General features: G+C 36.3%; 1 protein-coding gene across 8 annotated transcripts in view; it reads left to right on the top strand.

Moving 5' to 3' along the window:
- Positions 1-21,574, top strand: part of adcy2a (adenylate cyclase 2a) — a 217,072-nt gene that overhangs the window by 73,600 nt on the left and 121,898 nt on the right. For 7 of the 8 annotated variants that reach the window (XR_012391974.1, XR_012391972.1, XR_012391975.1 and 4 more), the window contains 11 exons: positions 1,106-1,254; positions 7,298-7,409; positions 8,489-8,616; positions 14,372-14,530; positions 14,648-14,780; positions 14,996-15,172; positions 16,608-16,651; positions 16,846-16,926; positions 17,013-17,082; positions 17,249-17,346; positions 17,626-17,710. Coding sequence is in view for 4 of the 8 variants with exons in the window: in XM_021466852.3 (XP_021322527.1) it covers positions 1,106-1,254; positions 7,298-7,409; positions 8,489-8,616; positions 14,372-14,530; positions 14,648-14,780; positions 14,996-15,172; positions 16,608-16,651; positions 16,846-16,926; positions 17,013-17,082; positions 17,249-17,346; positions 17,626-17,710 (1,236 nt within the window). In the remaining 4 variants the exon portion in view is untranslated. Of the gene's footprint in view, positions 1-1,105; positions 1,255-5,834; positions 6,141-6,314; positions 7,410-8,488; positions 8,617-14,371; positions 14,531-14,647; positions 14,781-14,995; positions 15,173-16,607; positions 16,652-16,845; positions 16,927-17,012; positions 17,083-17,248; positions 17,347-17,625; positions 17,711-21,574 lie in introns of those variants that run through there. The other variant, XM_073925808.1, reaches the window with a different exon arrangement.

Raw genomic sequence — 21,574 nt, 5'->3', positions numbered from 1 at the left:
TCACGAAGGCGGACCTAAAGGAAATGACAGGCTATTGTATTACATTAACATTGTTGATCAATGATGATCGAAAGGAATAATTTAAGGGTTTTCCCTGGATTCCTATTTCCTAATTTGTGTTCACTTAAAAGAGCACACTTTGTATTGTGTTTAAACCTGAAACCTGAATGACATTTATAAATGATTGATGTATTATAAATGATTGATGTATGAAAATTTGAGTTGCAGATGGTTAGGAAGAATTCTAAAAAAAATCAGCCTTTCAAAAAAGCCTAATTTGACATTTAAAAATTGGCAATAGTTTAAAAATATAATATAATTAAAGAATATAATCTAGATGTATTTTAATAAGAGAATGTATGATTGCATGATTTTACACTATGGCACTATACCATTTGCTAAACATATTATTTATGGTACATAAAATTCTATCAAGCAAAAATCTAATGAGCAAGTCTCGTATCTGAAAGGCTGAAATTCAAAAGAGAGAAGGCTTAAAATGTGAAATAAGTGAAGTTGTAAATAAATTAAAATCTAGAGGAAAAAGATCTTTAGAATGAATTGTAGATTATTTCATTTATTGAATGATTTTTTAATGCCCTCACATTCCCTTTAATCTTGTATTCGTGCCTTTAAAGGAGGAGTTTACTAAAAAATAAAATATAGTAAATAAAAATACCCCACCGCCTCCTCTCTCTCATGTAAACCTTTATAGATAATTATAGAAATATATTTTAAAAAAAGGCTGGTTGATGGTACCCAGTGACTTCCATAGTAGGAAAAATCATTCCATATCAATAGGTATCATCAATCAGCATTCTTCAAAACTTCTTTTGTGTTCAACAGAACAAAAATCTTTTGAAAAAGTGAAGATTGAGTAAATCATGACAGAGATTTCATTTTTGGGTCATCTATCCACCTAAATTATGTTGCGCGTGTGTGTGTGTGTGTGTTGTGTATGCATTTCTTCACTTATTTTCATTACATTTGTTTAGAAGGCTGTGCAGTTTTTATGCTATGTGCACTTTTAAATTAGTCTCTGCTGCATATATTGAAGAGGCAAGCCAAGTAATGTGTATGTGTGAAAATGTTGTTTTTGCTACAGGAACGTCTGTTGCTTTCTCTGCTTCCCGCTCACATTGCTCGAGTGATGAAAGCTGAAATCATACAGAGACTACAAGGGCCAAAGTTTGGTCAAGTGGAAAACACTAACAACTTCCATAATTTATATGTACAACGTCACACCAATGTCAGGTGAGTTACCCTCATCCCACAAATCTAAAATTCTCAGAACAGTTATACTCATTATCACAATTAATTACAACATCCAGAATTATGGGGTCAGTGTTGGAACAAGAACTATTGAATATGGTTATTTTGTGTTGTTCACATCCAAATGAACCTGTAATTTTAATTAATGCATCTGTAATTGTTAGGTTATGTAATCATCTTAAAGTAAAACTGCAGTGTATATGCTTGTCAAAATACTAAAAAGCAGGACTTGGTATAGTAAATGTATGTAGTCCAACTGCCATAATATTAAAAAAACACACTTATTATTATTTTTTTTTGGAATTAGGCTTCTTTTATAACTCCCATAAAGTTTACCGTTTCTAAGTTCTTTCAGCTGAATCAATTCTGCAGGTTTGACTGGAACACTTTTAGCGTAGCTTAGCATACATGTACATTATTGAATTGGATTAGGCTATTAGCATCTTGTTGTTACCTGGTTAGGAATTATTTTAGGTGCTGCATAATATCATTGCACCTACTGCTGCCATAGTACAGCAGAAATATTTGTTGATTATTGTGCAAGAATGAGAGTATAGATTCTAGCAATATTGACATCAAAAATAGCAACACTTAATTTTTTGTCTGTCTCAGTATATGAAGTAAAAAAAGAAAAGTCCAGCTTTAAATATTAACCAAAACAAAAACAGCTTAAACCAGCCGAAGCTGGGGTGCGTTTCTCAAACAATGAAGTAACACAAAGCTGAACTATCATAGTACGATGCATCGTTTGGGAAAAGATGGATGTAGTGATAAGTGTTTCCCAAAACTTGTGTCGCAGATCCATTGTTTGAACCATGTTACTTATAACATAAAATGCCCATAATGATGCTCTAAACGGAGTGGTAACAACTTCTTCACAGAAGAATCCCATCCTTTCTTTGTGCAAATTATATTGTAGTACACGTGCACACATTAAAAAAAAAATTTAATGTTAGTTTTGGTAAAAACATGTACTCATTTTCCATATTAATTGATTTATATGTATGGCACATATGGGACCAATGTTTCCTTTACAAATATTATTGAGAACATTACATATTCCATTCTAAAATATAAAATTACTTACAAAAGGTAACACATATTGTAATTATATATATATATATATATATATATATATATATATATATATATATATATATATATATATATATATATATATATATATATATATATATATATATATATATATATAAATCAAATAAATAAATAAATAAATAAATAAATAAATAAATAAATAAATAAGTAAAAATTATGGCTATTTATTAAGAAATGTGATTTGATTATTATTATTTATTAGGAAATAATTAATTAAAAAATTTACTTATTATTTAGCCGCGAGTTACGTCGTTGTTTGGGAAATGCATACCAGGCTGGGAGCCCAGCCCAAACCAGCTATGTCCAGCTTAAACCAGGCTGGTCAAACTGGTTTTAACTGGTCATTTCCCAGCCTGACCAGCTGAGACTAGGCTGGAAAATTACTGAAACCAGTCTGGAAATGGCCAAAGCCCCTCTAAAACCAGGCTGGTCGACCATCTAAAACCAGCCAACCTGTATAATAAACATAATACAAAAAATAAATAAATTTTTATTATTATTATTATTATTATTTTTTTTTTTTGTGCGAGGTGCATCTGATCTAATCGAATTTAATTATGTTAAGCTAAGTTGAGCTTAAAGTGTTCCTATCAGACCTGGGCATTGGTTGAATACATTCAAAAATGGTAAACGCGACTTATCTTTCAATGTCTCACATTTTATAAGAGTTTTTAAAGGACATTCCTATTTAACACAATGCTTTAAACTGCCCATGACTCTTGTGTTTTGTTCCTCTGTTTCCTCCCCTGTGAGACAGTAGCATTAGCATTCCTATGTCTGTAACACTGAAATGAAAAGGTCAGATGCTTGAAAGAATACAAAAAAGCCTTGTTTAGCGGTGTGCAACAGGTTTAGACTAAGAACACAACATTCTAAGGCTTTTCACACTTTAATTCCCAGGTTGTAGTACTGTTTGTACAATCCTTTTAACAATGAGTAAAGAAACATTACACACTTGTAACTAAGATGTGGGTTTAGCACTGCTTTTTTGGCTGGGTTTAACTAGGATGCGATTTCTTCCATGTAAACATCAATAAAAGTTCTCAACCAAGCCATAAGCCCCAGTAACCTGTGGTGTACAGTGATTTTTTAAGACTTCATAACTTTCATTGTCTTTCTTTTTTTGACTATACAGTAGCAATTTGCAGGCCTCATATTCTTTGATATACAAATTTCCAGTCAAGACCCAAGAAAATGACCCAAGGACCCAAACGCAGATGACAGCCAAAACAAAAACAAAAAAATTAATAAAAGTTTAAAACAATAGTAGTGCAAAACTAAACATCAAAACTGAGGAGGGAAGAAAGGAAAAAATAAGCTAGAGGGATGCCAGAGGCGAAGCTAGCAAATACATCTAAATCAGCAACTAAAGAGTAGAATTGAACCGTGTGAGGAGGCAGCAGCTCAGCAAAGATTAGAATAGGCAACATCATCACACAGTGAGACAGACCAAAGTAAATCCAACTGAAGAACAGAAAAATGGGCAACCACTCTAAAACTCTTTGCAAGAACAAAAAAGTAAATAACAAAATGACACTCCAACACTTATCAAGATAGTATAATTTATCGGATAATTAGCAAATGGGCCTGTACACAGAACACACTAGAAGAGAATAGGTGAGAGAAAGGAGATTGTACAGCAGGTGAGTTAGAGGAAGAAAGGCAACAGGTGCAGTGAAAGGCAGGAGAGTGTGCTGCAGCTATAAACATGTCTTTATAGTTACAAGTTACATTTAATGAGAAATGAGATTGAATACACTGGAATCTATTTTGCCCTCCTTTGCCAACTAAATAAATGTTAAAGAAAGTAGGTTAAAGAAAGTACATGTCCAATTTTACTGTACTTTACTGAATTGTCTTTTTTATATATAAAAACAAAAAGGTATATTTCGACCCCTAATAAATGAGAGACTAGGCCAAATAACAGTGAGTGAAATGTAGATTTTAGATTATATTTACATAAGTCATTATATTATATTAAATATTTTACGCACACAGAAATGTGAAAGATTTTTTTAATCAAACTATAATTAGTAACAGTATTAGTGAATGAGTGAACAACTGAGTCACCTTAAAGAAAGATATAGTGAGAGGCAGGAGAAAATTGAGATCAAACTCGAGTCCTGATAATTGGCTTGCTTTATACAACAATGGACATAAAAATAAAATTGTATGGTATGATTCAGCATTTGAGAATAAATATGTGAAATGTTGACAGAAAATATTACAGCTTGACTGAAAACTAGACTGTTTTGTTCATACTGTTACAGTACATGCTGCACATTTTCACAGTTAGCAATATTCAATATATAAATGCACAACTCTATAGCCTTAATGTTTTCATGCTGCATTCATGGTAAAAAATGCTTCCACAGCAGAAAATATGCAAATAAGATGGTTAACCCAGGATTTAGGCATATAATGCATAAAATGTAAACTTGTATACAAGGGGTTCACTACTTAGAGTGCAAAAGCCCCCATTCTTGCTGTTGTTCATTCTTGCATGTTTTAAGAAGACCTGCACAATTTGCTGGCTTTATGATCATGGGGGGTGGGGGGATCATGAAGGAATTAATTTTTTTATGCATATGTGCATACACAGTTGATAAGGAAAGTATTCAGACCCCCTTAACATTTTCACTCTTTTTTGTATTGCAGTCATTTGCTAAAATCATTTAAGCTATTTTTTTCCCTATTAATATAGAGACAGGACCCCATATTGAAGAACACAGAATTGAGTTGAATTGAATTGAAAAAACACAGAATTGTTGACATTTTTGATTTTTTAAAAAATAAAAACTGAAATATCACATGGTGTTATGTAAGTATTCAGACCCTTTGCTCAGTATTTAGTAGAAGCACCCTTTTGATCTAAAGCAGCCATGAGTCTTTTTGGTAAAGATGCAACAAATTTTTCACACCTGATTTGGGGATCCTTTGCAGATTCTCTCCATTTCTGTCAGGTTGGATGGAAAACGGTGGTGGACAGCCCTTTTTAGGTCTTTCCAGAGATGCTTAATTAGGTTTAAGTCAGGGCTCTGGCTGGGCCCTTCAAGAACAGTCACTGAGTTGTTGTGAAGCCACTCCATCATTTTAGCTATGGGTTTCGGGTCATTGTCTTGTTGGAAGGTAAATCTTTGTCCCAGTCTGAGGTCTTGGGCACTCTGGAGAAGGTTTTCATCCAAGATCCCTTTACTTGAATTAATCTTTCCCTCGATTGCAACCGGTCGTCCTATCCCTGCAGCTGAAAAAAACACCCCCACAGCATGATGCTGCCACCACCATGCTTCACTGTTGGGACTATATTAAACAGGTGATGAGCAGTACCTGGTTTTCTCCATACATAACGCTTAGAATTAAAGCCAAAATGTTCTATCTTGGTCTCATCAGACCAGAAAAACTTATTTCTCACCATCTTGGTGTCCTACTTTCGTTTTTTTTTTTAGCAAACTCCATGCAGGCTTTCAGGTGTTGGGCCACTCTGGCATAAAGCTTGACTGGTGGAGGGCTGCAGTGATGATCTCTCAACTGCATCTTTGGAGGTCAGCCTCAGTGATCTTTGGGTTCTTCTTTGTCTCTCTTACCAAGGCCCTTCTGCCCTCATAGCTCAGTTTGGCCGGACGGCCAGCTCTAGGAAGAATTCTTGTTGTCCCAAACATCTCCCATTTATGGACTAAACATAATGCAATGTCTGCAGAAGTTGTTTTTGCAGGAGACAAGGAGGCACTGGGTTAGGCCTGCTTGTCACCAAGGTAATGTAAGGTGGTACACAGACATACACACACACGAATGAAATTAAAGCTTTAGCTATAGTTCTACCAGGAAGACTGAGATGTCACGTCATTCATAATAATTATCCCGTCAGCCTATAACAACCAAGCAAGCCATATATATATATATAAGCCCATCTGTTTCGCTGTACTCAGGTGACATTGCGGAAGTTTCCCTCCATCCTCCCCATCACCACCACCACCAGGTCGGCCTAGTCTCCACTTAAGGGGTTGGCTTTGCCCTGCCTTCATCTTCAGGCAGGATCTGCCAGCTCATCCAGAGTTCTGCATTATAGACAGGGCTTACGCCAAAGGACTTTATGAAAGGATCATAAAGAACTCTCATTTATGCAAACAATTCTCAAAAAATGTTCAAACGTTTTTCTGCCTCCTAAGTCTTTCTGGTAGAACATTATCAAAACTAAAGTTTGTTGTACAGTTGGCAGTTCACTTTCTTTATTTGGTATGATTGCATCCATAGCAGAAGTAAGGTGAACTCGGGTACAGTTTGTGAGTGTGCACAAGACAGCACTAGCTAAACATACTGTTCTTTGACTTTAAACGAACCCGGGTACGGACCAAAAGTGCTAGTGTGAAAGCACCCTTAGGAACCTTAAGTGCAGCAGAATTTTTTTGTAATCTCGATCAGATCTGTGCCATGCCACAACTCTGTCTCTGAGCTCTTCAGGCAGTTCCTTTGACCTCGTGTTTCTCATTTGCTCTGACATGCATAGTGAGCTGTAATGTCTGATATAGACAGGTGTGTGGCTCTCCTAATCAAGTCCAATCAGTATAATCAAACACAGCTGAACTAAAATGAAGGTGTAGAACCATATCAAGGATGATCAGAAGAAATGGACAGCAACTGAAATAAACACACGAAAGTCACAGCAAAGGGTCTGAATACCTAAGACTATTCTGTGTATTTCTGTAAATATGTTGTACAGTGTGTACATTAATGAGGAAAAAAAGAACTTAAATGATTTTAGCAAATGCCTGCAATATAACAAAGAGTGAAATTTTTGAGGGGGTCTGAATACTTTCTGTACCTAATGTAAGTACATATAAATATATACTATTCGGAACAAGCATGCCTTTGTTCACACCTGTGTAAAACAAATGTATATGTTTTCTTACAGTATTTTGTATGCTGATATTGTTGGATTTACCCGCTTGGCCAGCGATTGCTCACCTGGAGAGCTGGTCCATATGTTGAATGAACTATTTGGCAAGTTTGATCAGATCGCCAAGGTAAACTGAACTTTAAAATAATTTAGTCCAGTGCCAGACATGTCCTTTATGTTTACCATTTCATGTCAGTAGTGGGGGGGGGGGGGGGTCTTGGATCTTATTCTTAAAACAAAAATGACAAATAAAAAGGAGCGTAGCACCATAAGCGGTATAAATTATATTTAATACTATTTTTGGCTATTGTAATTATTGAAATGGCCATATTCTGACTGAGGACACTTGGATGTGCTGGCCACTTTCTTTGCCTAATAAATGACAATCGGCTACAGTTTTTAATTTAAAAAATTTAACAGATTCCTTTTTTTTTTTTCAAATGATATATAATGTAATAAATTTGTATTTTAAAAATAAGTATTTATTCATATTTTTTGTTCTAAAACTTTAGGAAATATTTTTGGTGCTTCAAAAAGTGTGGTTATGATGACCATACAACTAATCCAGCAAAAATACTGCATAAAATGAAAATAAAATTTAAAATATCATAATTAAATAGAAAATGAGGTGTGTAATTGCAAAAAGGTCCACTTTTGGAGAACAAAGAACTACCCATTTAGCGAGGCTGGCTACAGGCCTGTATTTTCTTCTGATTTGGAAAAAAATACTTGGTAGAACTTTATTTTGATGTTCCATTTTATTTTGATGGTCCAAGTAGACTTTGCAAGTACATGTCAACTTACACTAACCCTAACCCCAACCCCAAACCTAACCCTAACCTAACAGTCTACATCTAATGAGAATTAGTTGGCATGTAGATGCAATGAACTTAAATTTAACAAACGGACCATCTAAATAAAGTGTGACCAAATACTTCATGAAACTTACTAGAACTGGTAGATTGATTACCAAATATTGCTCTAATCCAGCGGTCACCAAACTTGTTCCTGGAGGGAATCAAACACACCTGAAGCTAATCAAGGTCTCACTACTGTAGGCATACTTGAAACACCCAGGCAGGTGTGTTAAGGCAAGTTGGAGCTAAACTCTGCAGGGACACCGGCCCTCCAGGACCGAGATTGATGACCCCTGCTCTAATCAATATTGTTTCTGAAAGTTGTTTTGGTCTTTTTTGTGCTTTTCAGGAGAATGAATGTATGAGAATAAAAATTCTAGGCGACTGTTATTACTGTGTATCTGGCCTCCCGGAGTCCTTGCCAAATCATGCCAAAAATTGTGTCAAGATGGGACTTGACATGTGTGAAGCTATCAAGTAAGTTCAGCTCCTATAACATTGTGATCCTTTTTTTTTGGAACCTGCTATTGTTCATGCTAATTTAATAACTGATTATTAACATTAATTAATATTTAATCTTTGACAATTAAATATCGTTTTTTAAGATGTTTTGTGGATGTGAATTTGATTTTGCATTTGTGGTCTTTTCACTTTATGTAATTATTATTCTAATGATAATTTTTCTAGTCACTTTGATAAATTTTACACATTGTAAAACAATTTTGTTTTATTAAAAAAAAAAAAATGAAACTTGACTACTTGATATCTGCAATCTGGACAAAACCAGCTGAGAACCCCTTCTCTAATCATCAGTCGAATACTCCAAAGGACTTGTTTATTTGCTGACTTGTTTCTTACAGCTCTTAGTGGAAATATACTTGGCCACTGATTAGCTTAAAAACATCTGTCCCAGTTTCATAATTATCGTAATATATTCTGCAAACCTGTTCATGTTTTTTTTTCTCTCTTCTGTGAAACAACACTGTGAACACATGTTTATTTTTTTAACATTATCACAGATTACAAAATATGACATTTAAATAATCATTCTGTAGAATTTTTCCTCAATTATTAACATGCAATTTGCGTAATATTAAAAACATACTACTATACTATAAATAGTCCAAGTTTTAAGCAAGGTATTTTCACACTTGCTCTGTTGTTATGATAGAATTTAGGCAGAGTGAGTCCTGCAGCCAAGCTTCTTGTCCACTCTTAATCCACCACACAGAGGGGCTGATTGGTCTCGGCCCAGTGCTGCTGTGAAGGACAGGATACCTGGCTATCCCGATAATGACTCAGAGACTTAAAGAGGTCACACTGTGGAAAATGACTGGTGCTCACTCTAGACGAGAGACCTGTCTTTATCTTATCTCGACCTGTTCTACAGAAACCCAGAAGAATTTCATCTTTCTATTAGAAATTGCAGGTTGGAAAATAACTGCAGTATTTCTGTTAAAGGAGAAACATTTGAGTAAATGTCACTGTGAAAACACACTAGTGTTTTTAATCATCTAAAACCAAGTACTGAAGCAAGTGCAGATCATCTTTGTTTTAAAGGAATAATAATTAATGTTATCATTATAACCAGTAAAGGGCAGCACGGTGGCGCAGCGGGTAGCACAAACATCTCACAGCAAAAAGGTCGCTGGTTTGAACCCCAGCTGTGTCAGTTGTGTGGAATTTGCATGTTCTCCCCGTGTTCCAGTGGATTTCCTCCTCGTGCTCCGATTTCCCACACATATCCAAAGACATGTGGTATAGGTGAAGCTAAAATGAGTGTGTATGAATGTTTCCCAGTGATGGGTTGCAGCTGGAAGGGCATCAGCTGCGCAAAACATATGCTGGATAAGTTGGCGGTTCATTGTACTGTAGCGACCCCAGATTTATAAAGAGACTAAGCTGAAAAGAAAATTAATGAATTATAAGCAGTAAATGTTTTTATTATTATTAAATAAACCCATTACAGGTGTGCATCTGACAAAACAAGGTCGCTGACTAAACTGTCACAGCAAGTTATTTTTAGGTAGGACAGCTCCAACTAGAACTAGCCTTAAGCCTTGTCTTTGTAACTGAGGTAGTATGTACTATTATGTGGAACAGATATTTAATAGACCACTCACTCAAAAGAGTAAAAACAACAAACAGTCAGGCATATTAGAATATGTCATTTTACTTTTAAGTACATGTCAATGAACAAGTATTGGCTGAATACAGGCTCTGTCCACATGAGTAATTTCAAAACCTCAGTTTTTTTCTATGCAGTTTGGTCATTTGTTTACACGAAAAAACAGTATTGGGTGACTGAAACCAAAACTTTCTGAAAACTTCGGCCATGTTGAAAATTTTCCAAAAATCCACTTACAGTGTTGCTGCTAAAACCAGAGTTTTTGCCTGATGATGTTAGCATGTGATGTGTTCTGACTGGCCAGCAGAGCTGGGTTCACACTCAACAAGACGCTAATGAGACAAATTCTGTGTGTTCAGGGCAAATGCGAAGTGCATTCCATGTCATTCACACCATTGGGGGGTAATCTACCTTTGCTTGGCTCGTATGTAATTTACTTGTACAAATTCTTAATTCCATGTTATAACAACCTATAAATATATAAACTAGATATTTCATACGGACCCTGAGCATGCGTCAGTAGCGCCACTACCTTTGTACAGTGCTCCCAGGACAAATGTCATTCAGCCACACTAGTCAAGATTAAAGCAAATATGAAGTTGCTAGACTCTAGCAGTGTGTACGGGTGTAGTAATGATCAAACAAAGGAAACAAAGCATAAACGTATCACATTTCATAGGTAAGATTTCCTATTTTATGATTTTGTATGTTACGAACTTCTGTGCTAAACAAGCATCATAATACAGTCTCTGCCCTGACCATGAGACAAAGTAGCACCAACTAAATACTAGGCTTATGCTAGTTTTGTTGAATAAAATAAGCAAACAATGTAAATTAAATATGATAACAAGACACTGCAGTGCCAGAAACTTACTATTGTCGGCTAAGAGAATGAGATGTTCATCACGGAGATTTATTCACAAACGAATCAGTCCCTCCGTTAGAATAAAAAGTGAAAGCAGGAGAGGGGGTGTGTTTCAGGACAGGGATTAGGCCCACCCGGAATCTGCACGCGCAGATTTCCGCAGATTTTTAGCCCATCATTAATTCTGTTTGTTTACTTGAGTAAATGTGTGTAAATCTATATTTATTCAGTTTTTAAATTAATTACAGTAATATTATTGAATAATATGAAAATGTTCATCTGATTTATGTACAGTTCACTTTGTACAGAAATATTTTCTGTCTTTTACTAGATATATGACAAACTTGCTTTATTTACCAAATAAAGTGAATCTAATTGGATTTGCATTTTAAACATTAAATAAAAGGTAAAAAGATATTATTTTTTATGATACTCCTAAAATAATTCAGCAGAAATCTGCAGACTTTTACCAAAATTCTCTACAGAAATAGCAAAAAACGTCGGCAGATTCCGTCTGGCCCTACAGATTAGGTCAAATTTAACAGGGAGGGAGGATAATACATTGCCATGCACATAAACACATGCTCTTTGTCGGCAATGCCCTTGCGGTCACTTATCCATCGATGTCGAAAAGTTATGTAAAATTTGAATTTTCGTATTTTGAAAAATACTGACCACCTTTGCATGGCCATTCCTTGGTACTACATTCATTTCTAAGGAGCGCTACCCTGCACTAAAATGGCGGCTCTATTGGCGCATTTCTTCCAATAGACAACAATAGCGTAGGTGATATCTAATGTAAATATCTATGATAACACCCAGCATAACAGTCACCTCTTGGTTTAGTGTGCACATAACATTGCATCACAGTACATATTTTTGTTTTCATATGGACAGAGATTTTTTTTTTTGGTGAGGGAAACTCTAAACCAACGGAGATAACATGTTATTTGCATCATAGGGTGGTAATACACCTTTTTCTTCTCACATTTGCATTGAGTTGTATGCAATTTACTTGCGTTTCATTCCGTGTGTGAACCCAGCAAAAAAGGCTTTTATCACTGCTTGTTGGTTTGGTGTGCCCTTAGCATTGCCTGACAGAGATTTTTTTTCTTTTTCATCTGGCTGGATTTTTGTTTTTTAAATGAAGGCAGGGAAAAACTACAAAGCAACCCAGATTCAGTGCCATTCGCATTATGGGGCGGTAATCGACCTTTGTTCCCATGTTTGCATTGACTTGAATGCAATTTATTTGCACAAATACTTAATTCCCCATTTGATGTGAACCCAGCATTAAAGGCTTTTATTGTCGCCTGTTGGTGGTTCGGCATGCTCTTAACAATAATTCATGGCGTGTTTTTGTGTGCATGGAGATTTTTTTTTCTTTGGTAAACACTTGGATTTTAAAACACTTTATAAATAAACAATAAACTAGTTTAATCTTTCTGTTTTCTTAGGATTCTCTTTACACTGTTCACAGCCATATCACCTTGCAGCCCAAAACTGGTTACTCACTAAAGCTAAACAGGGCTGAGCTTGCTCAGTACCTGGCTGGGAAACCACATGGGAAAACTAGGTTGCTGTTGAAAGTGGTGTTAGTGAGGTCAGGAGGGGATGCTTAGCCGCCAGTCTGTGTGGGTCCTGATGCCAAAGTAAAGTGAAGGGGACACTATACTTTCAGTGAGCACCGACTTTTGAATGAGACGTTAAACCGAGGTCCTGACTCTGTGGTTATTAAAAATCCCATGGCACGTCTCGTAAACAAAAGGGGTGTAACCCCGGGGGACCGGCCAAATTTCCTCCTTATCCATAATGGTCTCTTGATCATCCCCATTCACCGTATTGGCTACCAATATTTAGTGTGTGGTAAATCCACTGGCACCGTTGTCCTGTGGTTGTCGTCACATCATTCAAGTGGATGCTACACAGTGATGGTGGTGTGGAGAGACCCCTCCCATGATTATGAAGCGCTTTGGGTGTATGGTCATACACAATAAATTTGCTATATAAATACACATTACACACATTAAATTAAATCAGGTCAAAAATAACCTGCCTTCAGTAAACCTCTAAAATAAAGCATCTAAATTTAAATTCAGTCCTCAAATCTTTTTATATATAAAGAAACAACCTAATCTTCATCATAAACTGAATGTCTAAGATTAGACTAGACATTTTTCTCAATGTTTTATCAATGGAGAACACTTATATTTGACTAAAGTATACAGTATATTTTCTAATGTTAAAAGCATCTGCCTGAGTGTAAAACGTTTAGCAAGACAGTATTCATGAAAGTTAAGCAGATTGTTATTGTGTGTTTGTGTCTGGGATGTGTGTGCCGGTAGTTTTTATGGTTTAAAAATGATTTTTATAGCTGGTGGGTCAAAGTTGACACAAAGGACAACCGTTGTACTCTAAATGTGTACAGCCTTTCTGAAAATAGAAAATGATAATTTTATTTTCTGATGTTGCTGTCATTTTAGAAAAAGTCACCAACCATCAAGATGTAAAACATTGCATAGGATTTTTCTTTGCTGTTGATATGGTGCACGCAGGCCCGGATTGGCCAATCGGGAGGACCGGGAGGGTTCCCGGTGGGCCGGTCCAATTTTGGCCGCGAAGGCCAGTGTTTCTAGCTGCTTGCACTATCGGCAGTCACACTTTTTTCAGTTATTTATTTATTTAATTAACCATAACCTCACTCTTTTTATTCATTATTTTGCCGCAGCTCCGCTCTTCTTATTTATTGTCTCGTATCCCCATGAGCAAAATGCAGCCTGCAGGGTAATGATGATTTTTCATTCCGGCCACCCAAGCACAACAGCGTCGTTGTGGTCCAGTGGTCAGCATGTTGCGTTCTGACATCGTCGATCTGTGTTCGATCCTTACTTAATTCTTTTTTTATTTTATTTTTTTTATTGTTAAGACATATAAAACTGTAAGTTTGTACATTTGAAGTACTAAAGCAGCTGTTTTCTTGAAAAAGATGAGATAGTGTAATTATAAACTGAATTGGAAATGACCTTATTTTAACATAGTCAGTCGTGAACTGAGGTAGGCTGGTCTAATGCTTAAACCTCCAGGGCTAAAAAGGAATCCCACTCCGGCCCTGGGTGCACGGGTCATTTTTGACCTGTAAGTCAACAGGATTTTTCTTTTAATGGAACTCAATAAGGTTAAATTGATGCTCTGATGTGTAAAGGGATGTTTTGTTGTTTCCTTCTACCTTTTCTACACAGGAAAGTCCGAGATGCCACAGGAGTGGAAATTAGCATGCGAGTTGGTGTTCACTCTGGTAACGTTCTCTGCGGTGTAATTGGCCTCCAAAAATGGCAATATGACGTCTGGTCACATGATGTAACTTTAGCCAATCACATGGAAGCAGGTGGTGTACCAGGGTAAGTCACTGTGGGTTTTTAATAATTATTTTCAATTATTAATCATGATATGCTTTTTGTTTGTGGAGTACTGTATGGTGAGTAGATCAATAGTAATTGCAAGTTCTTGATGAACAGACGAGTCCACATTACCTCAGAGACTCTTGAACACTTGAACGGAGCATACAAGGTTGAAGATGGACATGGCCAGGAACGTGATCCTTATCTAAAAGAACATGGAGTTATAACCTACTTAGTGATCAACCCAAAGGTATGAAAAACAAGTTAGCAGTCTTTATATGTTTCTTTATGTTCTAAAATGTCTTTATAGTCTAAAATTCTTAAATTCAAGCCCTTGTTGGGCTGTTATCTTACCTCTGGCTTTAATATATTTTTTTAGGCTAAGTTGACCAAGGAACTTACTAAACAAAACTGAGGTGGTTTGGTGATGGATGTTTTGATTGTTCTTTTCTGTTTTGTTTTTAGGTAGAGAGAAAGAGTCCTCAGCACTACTACAGACCAAGACATACCATTGACGGGGCTAAAATGAGAGCTTCAGTGAGGATGACCAGATACCTGGAGTCCTGGGGTGCGGCCAAGCCTTTCGCCAACCTTCACCACAGAGACAGCATGACCAATGAGAATGGAAAGATTAACACCGCTGTGAGTCCTCCTATGAGGAAATACACACTCTGGAATAGAGGTTCTGTTGATGTTAACATTGATTTCAACATTTGCAGTATTCTGCCAGCAATCACTATTTTTAACCACATTAACTTGTAGGCAGGTAATTGTGCTATGGAAAATGTCATTATGCAAATGTATGCATAATAAAATAATAATAATAATAATAATAATAATAATAATAATAAACTGTTATTGTGTTACATGTTTGCATGAGTGGTTTACATTGTTAGTTGCATTATAGCTAACAATGCAAACAAGTGACAAGAATCTTTCGATATACATTATATTAAATGTCATCAACAAATGTCCTTATGTACTAACACTTAATTATGCACCTTTTTACAAGACAAAAGAGTTTTTGGGTTCTCCAGATTGTGCTTGTCAAGTTTCAGCTCAAAATACCTGTTAGATCATTTATTATACTTATTTATTATGTAAATTGTTGGGTCAGAGGCAATTTTAGCTGTTTTGCGCAAAACCCTTTTAATGCAAATGAGCTGGTTCTCCTTGACTAAATTAATTAGGATCTCCTTGCTCCTGTTGGGTTTAGAAAGGCATACCTATCAACATTGGGATGTGAAATTATGGGATATGCCCACCCTAGTAAGGGACCCTCCCAATTTAATAAATCCCCAAATTGCTAAATATGTTTCAGGGACAGCGAGAAGGCCAAAGTCAGCAGAACGTAATGAACGAGTTGGGGTGTAGGGGACAAGCATGTTGCAAAGATAAGAGGGAGCTAGGCTATTTAGGGATCTAAATGCGAGGAGGAGAATTTTGAATTTAATGCGGTATGCAACTAGAAGCCAATATAGGTCTTACAAGATTGGGGTTATATGAGCGGAACGTTTGGTATGAGTGAGTATTCTTGCCACAGAGTTTTGAATATACTGTAATCTGCAGATGAAGCTGGCAGGCAGACCAATGAAAAGGGCATTACAGTAGTCAATGTGTGAAGAGACAAACGCATGGATGAAAGTCTTAGCATCCTTGCTACTGATGAAGGAATGAGGTTGGGAAATACGACAGTCTGTCACTGTGCTGTTTATCTGACGCAGCAGGAGGCACATGGGAAAGGTGGGCGGGGAGAACTGGCTCATTTGCATTGAAGGCACAGGCAACAAAAACCGATACAATGTGCTCTGAGCTAAAATTGCAATATTCAGAAAAGTATCATATATAATTTGATGGGTATTTTGAGCAGAAACTTTACTGACACATTCTGGAGACACAAAAGACTTATCTTAAATCTTAAAAAAGAGGTAAAATAGGTGCCCTTTAATTATGATTAGAACATTGTAGCTGAAGTTATACCCTTTGATAAAAGTATGTACACATGGTGTTTTGTTTTTGTAGCATTTACTATTTGTTTGAGAATATTACTTACCACTTACTTCTGCTTTATTAACAGGATGTGCCCATAGGCCAGTACCACTTTCAGAGACGTTCAGAAAGGTGATTTAATTTCTGTACTTTTTTTCTAGTTATGCTACAAAACATACCGTATTTGCAAAAATTGTCACTGGGGAATAAAACACAGTATCAACATATATACAACATGGAAAATAATAACTAGTTTAAATAGTAAAGACATTTTAAACATTAAGGAATTCATAACAAAATCACTAATAAGTCAGTGTCCTCCTCAGAACAAAATCTCAGAAGAAGCGGTTTGAGGAAGAGCTGAATGAGAGAATGATTAGAACATTTGATGGCATCAACTCTCAAAAGTAGGTCGCCTTTTATATGTATAAGTTATGGTTTAGTATTTTTCTGGTGAGTACTTATGTTTGTGTTATTATTATTATTTCTATAGACAATGGCTGAAATCAGAAGACATTCAAAGAATATCTTTGTTTTTCCATAATAAAGCTTTGGAAAAAGAGGTAAGTACTGACCCTTTGCAAGCCAACTTAAACAGAACGTTTGAATAATAATGCATAAACGTATAAATAATTGAGAGGGAGGGAAAGACGACACTGGTGTAAGAGAGGGTGAAGGAATGCAGAAGTGTTTGATTCTCAATAAGAACAGTGTGTCCTTTCCCTGCAGTATAGAGCAACAACCCTGCCGGCCTTCAAATATTACATCACCTGTGCCTGCTTGATATTCTTCTGCATTTTCATCGTTCAGATCCTGGTCCTGCCGAAGTATGCATGTTCAACCTCTCCACCTTTTTCACATTACATGATAGCAAAATAAAATGTCAAAGAAACACTGACACAATGCAATATCTTTCCAAATGGAAAACTAACTAAGACTAAAATTATACACTTTTGTAGACATCTATCTTACAGATGGCTTTAATATGAAATGTAACTGCACTGATTTGGAGTTGTCAGGATGATTCTGTTGAATTTGTGAGTGAAACACCTGTTCTTACTCTTGTGTGCTTGTGGTTTAATCCACATATTCTCTGTTTATTTCAGAACTGCAATATTGGGAGTGTCTTTTGGCATGTCCTTCTTAATTCTATCTGTGATTCTGCTCGTTTGCTTCATTGGTCATTTCTTGGTGAGTCACAAAACTGTTTAAGCATGAGTTGGTTCAGTCATTTTACACAAACTATTTTGTAAGCAGGGCTTGACATTAACTTTTTTGATCACCAGCCACTGTAAGTGACTAATATTGTTCTAACATTACTAGCCACTCGCCAATTTCACTAACTACAATTTTGTTGTTTGGAAAATGTTATGTCCACATGCCTCCTTGTTAATTTAAGTTTTTGAGTGTGTTGTGACCTTGCTTAATGAGCATGAGCAAATGGACTTTCATAGTGTCACATTGCAATTAGTTTTATTTTACAGTTTATATTCACTTTTTAGGGCTCAACACTAAGGATTTACCATATTGTTTTCTGCCCACATTAAACAATTACTTCCGTGCCACACATTTTAAATAATGCGTCTTTACTTTTAAAAACTTTTTATTCAACTAAAATGTTCTTAAAAAAACTAAATAATTATTACCATGTATCTAAAACTATACAGAGTAGCCTGTCCAGGCTAAAGGTCCCAGATCACCAGTTAAGTATAGATAATTGGAAAGTTAATCTCCTTTTAAAGCAATGTTATTGTAAAGGATGGTAATTAAACCGCATTAACAAAAATAACTGCAAGCAAAAGTAGGTGAAAAGCTTTCTTTTAATGTTAGGTATGTTACGAATCTGTCCGAGGAATGGTTAAAGCGAAAGCGGCAACTGTTGCTGCTTACAAAAAAATCTCAAGCTCAGGACTGCAAGACTGTGGTTGCATGAGCAACGCTTTTTCCAGTCTTTTTCAAAGAGAAACAACCACACCAGTTGCCAACAGCCATGGTTGCTTCGCACAAGGAAAGGGGACACGGGAGCTAAGCACTCGCATACATCAAATGCACGCACGACGCTGTTGTCAGTGAGTAAGAATCTCCATGCGCCTAATCGTCCTCTCATTCGGTATTCGCCTGCTTTTTTTTGCTTGTGCGAACACTTATCAGTCGTGCTGCTTCTAAATTCTAAGATCACATTTGGGTGCATAATGACAAACAGTCTTAAACTATTATTCTAATCTTTGGAGAAAAAGCAGCTCTGGCAATTAAAAAATTATTTTCAACCAGCCAACGTGGCAAGTGAGGGTGTCTGTCTAACCCGCCACTGATGAAATCTGTTGTTGGCGGGTGTTAATGTCAAGCCCTGGTTGTATGTATTGCTTTTTGTATTGATTTTTGTATTTCTTTACATTGTTAGACAGTAATCCAAATCTAAATGCTATCCCTAAACCTAAACTTACCTGTAATTTACTCCTCAATCAGAAGGAAATGTTGAGTTAATAATAATGATGGAAAAGCAATCAAAAACCATTGTTGGCTAGGATTGTTATTTCAATTGTTCCAAATGTAGTTTGGTGATTCAGTGTTTCATAAATCCATTGGTCCAATGTTCATTCACAAACAGGTTGGTTGGAATTAGAGCTGTAGCATAGATCCTGGCTGTGTTCTATTCTTAGCCAGGGGCAACACTTGGATTGACATGTTAAGGGAGCTTAATATTTGTGTGAGTAAAAAATAAATAAATGAATAACGTAGTTTAGGCAATGGATCTCCAACACTGTTTGTGAAATGCTTGTCACTACATTTTTATTTCCCGAACCATTCATAATATTGTTGTTCACATGTGAGTTATGTTGTTGTTAGTGAAACGCCCCTCTGATTGGTTATTAAGCGTTGATCTAGGAGCATGTTGCACTTGGTAAAAAGAGGTTCTAGTTAACCTCACAGAGGGTACCAAAACTCTAGTGATCTAGTCTAGTGATGATTTATTTCATAATTAAATTATTACAGATTTTTTTTGTTACCCTTCACATAAAGTGAGTGAGACTGTCAGATGATTTGTTCCTTCTCTGAAAACAGGACCCAAGCCATTGCATTTCCTATGATCATAAATTACATGCACATATTGCTGAATCAATAACACTTCAGAAAAAAATTGTCTCTCCAAATACCACCATAATGACCAGTATTGAAATGCAGTAGTGTAGTATGCCTAATTTAGCAGCTACAGCACTGCACAGTTAAAAGATGAGACATATTAATTATTATTATTAAGTATATGTATAAATGTCAGCCACTTTAAACATTATAAATTGTTTATACATTAACCGCGCTTGCAGAAAAAAATAAAAACTTCAGCGTTTAAATCAAAATGTGCTTTTAAAAGTTAACAAAACATGGGGCTGTTCTTAAAAAGTAAAAAGAAAACTTCTGTACTTTAATGTAAAGTATTAACTTAGTAGCCTATCCATCCAAACCTGAAAATGTTGCTTGGATATCATAAATATAGGCTATATGTCATATTAATATTTATAAAATTTTCGATAATGTTTGAAATATATGTTGCATGTCCAGTACATACAACATATTTGTAAAACTTTTTGAAATATAAACGTTAACTTGTATGTAGATTGCCGGGGAACCTGTTTTTATCAGAGGATGTCAAGCTGACAAAACATTCTGATACAAGTTTTATTTTTGGATAAAGTAAAATAAAAAAACACTGCAGTGTTTCTGGGTTTGTCTGAGATAATTAGTCTACCAAAATAATATTCCATACAAAATATGAAGCTGATCGTTCGGTTCTTGCCATGTGACTCATGGTGCAGCATTCTGAAAACTTAAGATGTTTTCAACTGAGTACGCCTGGAATACATGAGCGCGTCGTGCTGCTTGTGCCTTCTACTTTTACTTATGCGTGGAAATGACATGATATGTGAACAGCCGCCGTCATTTGGGATCTACAGCAGTTGATCTTGCACGGACATGCTGGATTCACCTAATTTGTTGACAAATGGGTTGCGGATCCATTCGTTAGCAGTTCTTATTCATTTTGCTAGCCTGTGGGTTACATTTTGGTGCTTAGGTGACCGAAATGTAGCAAGAAAATACAGCCATTTTATAAAATAAAATCTTTTTCAAAATAAAAGATAGTTCAGACTCAGATAATAAATAAAACGGAAATAATTAATGATTTCTCGTGCAGCCCAGTACCAATTGGTGACGGAATGTTGGGGACCACAGCTCTAGCAGGTGTCTGCCCTGCAAGTGCCACGCGACTCTTTCTCTAGTTCTGCGTTAATTGGATTGATTTTTATCAGCTGATGACGCGATGCACTAAAGTAAGCATTCTAAGCACAACACTTTGGTTGTAGGTTTCAGAGAACAGCCAATGCCGATCACAACGGTGTTATGTGTAGGTGGTGTAGTCAGAGAAAACTCTTATACCCCTTTGTGGTGTGGTCCTGAAAAATATCACTTCGAATGGCTAAACGTCCCTTCTTCTTAGAACTATGCCTCCAAGCTAAGGAGAATTGGTACACCCATACCCCTTCACATGAATACACAAAAAAAGGGTTAGGAGTAAGTTGAAGAGCTAAGGGGTATAAAGGGGATTGGGTATCAGTGAATTTCTGAACTGCATGTGGATGACTTGCTTCCATAATACTTGAGGGTCACAGATGTCCTGCTAGCTAGGGTTGCCGACAGGGTTTCTTGTATGGAAACCAACTAGATACAATCCAAGTGCCTGACTATCTCCATTAATTGAGGAGCACTTTCATATCAACATAAGTAAAGTTTTATAAACTAATTTCGAGAGGAGCATGTGATATGATTGTGCACCGCTGGCCACTCATCCGTAATCAGTAATAATCCAATTAGAATGATCCTAGCTTAATATAAATCGATTACTTTCTGCTTATTGCTCTTCTTTTTGGAAGAACCCCCCCCCCCTTCCACCCCATCTCCTCCTTTTTCTCCCCTTTTAAAAAGGGAGCGATCGAGACCTACCTGATCTCGGTTCTCCTGATATGCTTCTAGACCAGGGGGGAGCCCTGGGCTCAAATATCT

Source organism: Danio rerio, chromosome 16, assembly GCF_049306965.1.
Source record: "Danio rerio strain Tuebingen ecotype United States chromosome 16, GRCz12tu, whole genome shotgun sequence".
Lineage (NCBI taxonomy): Eukaryota > Metazoa > Chordata > Actinopteri > Cypriniformes > Danionidae > Danio > Danio rerio.
The sequence above is the reverse complement of the archived record's forward strand: the minus strand, read 5'-3'. Positions and strand labels throughout refer to the sequence as shown.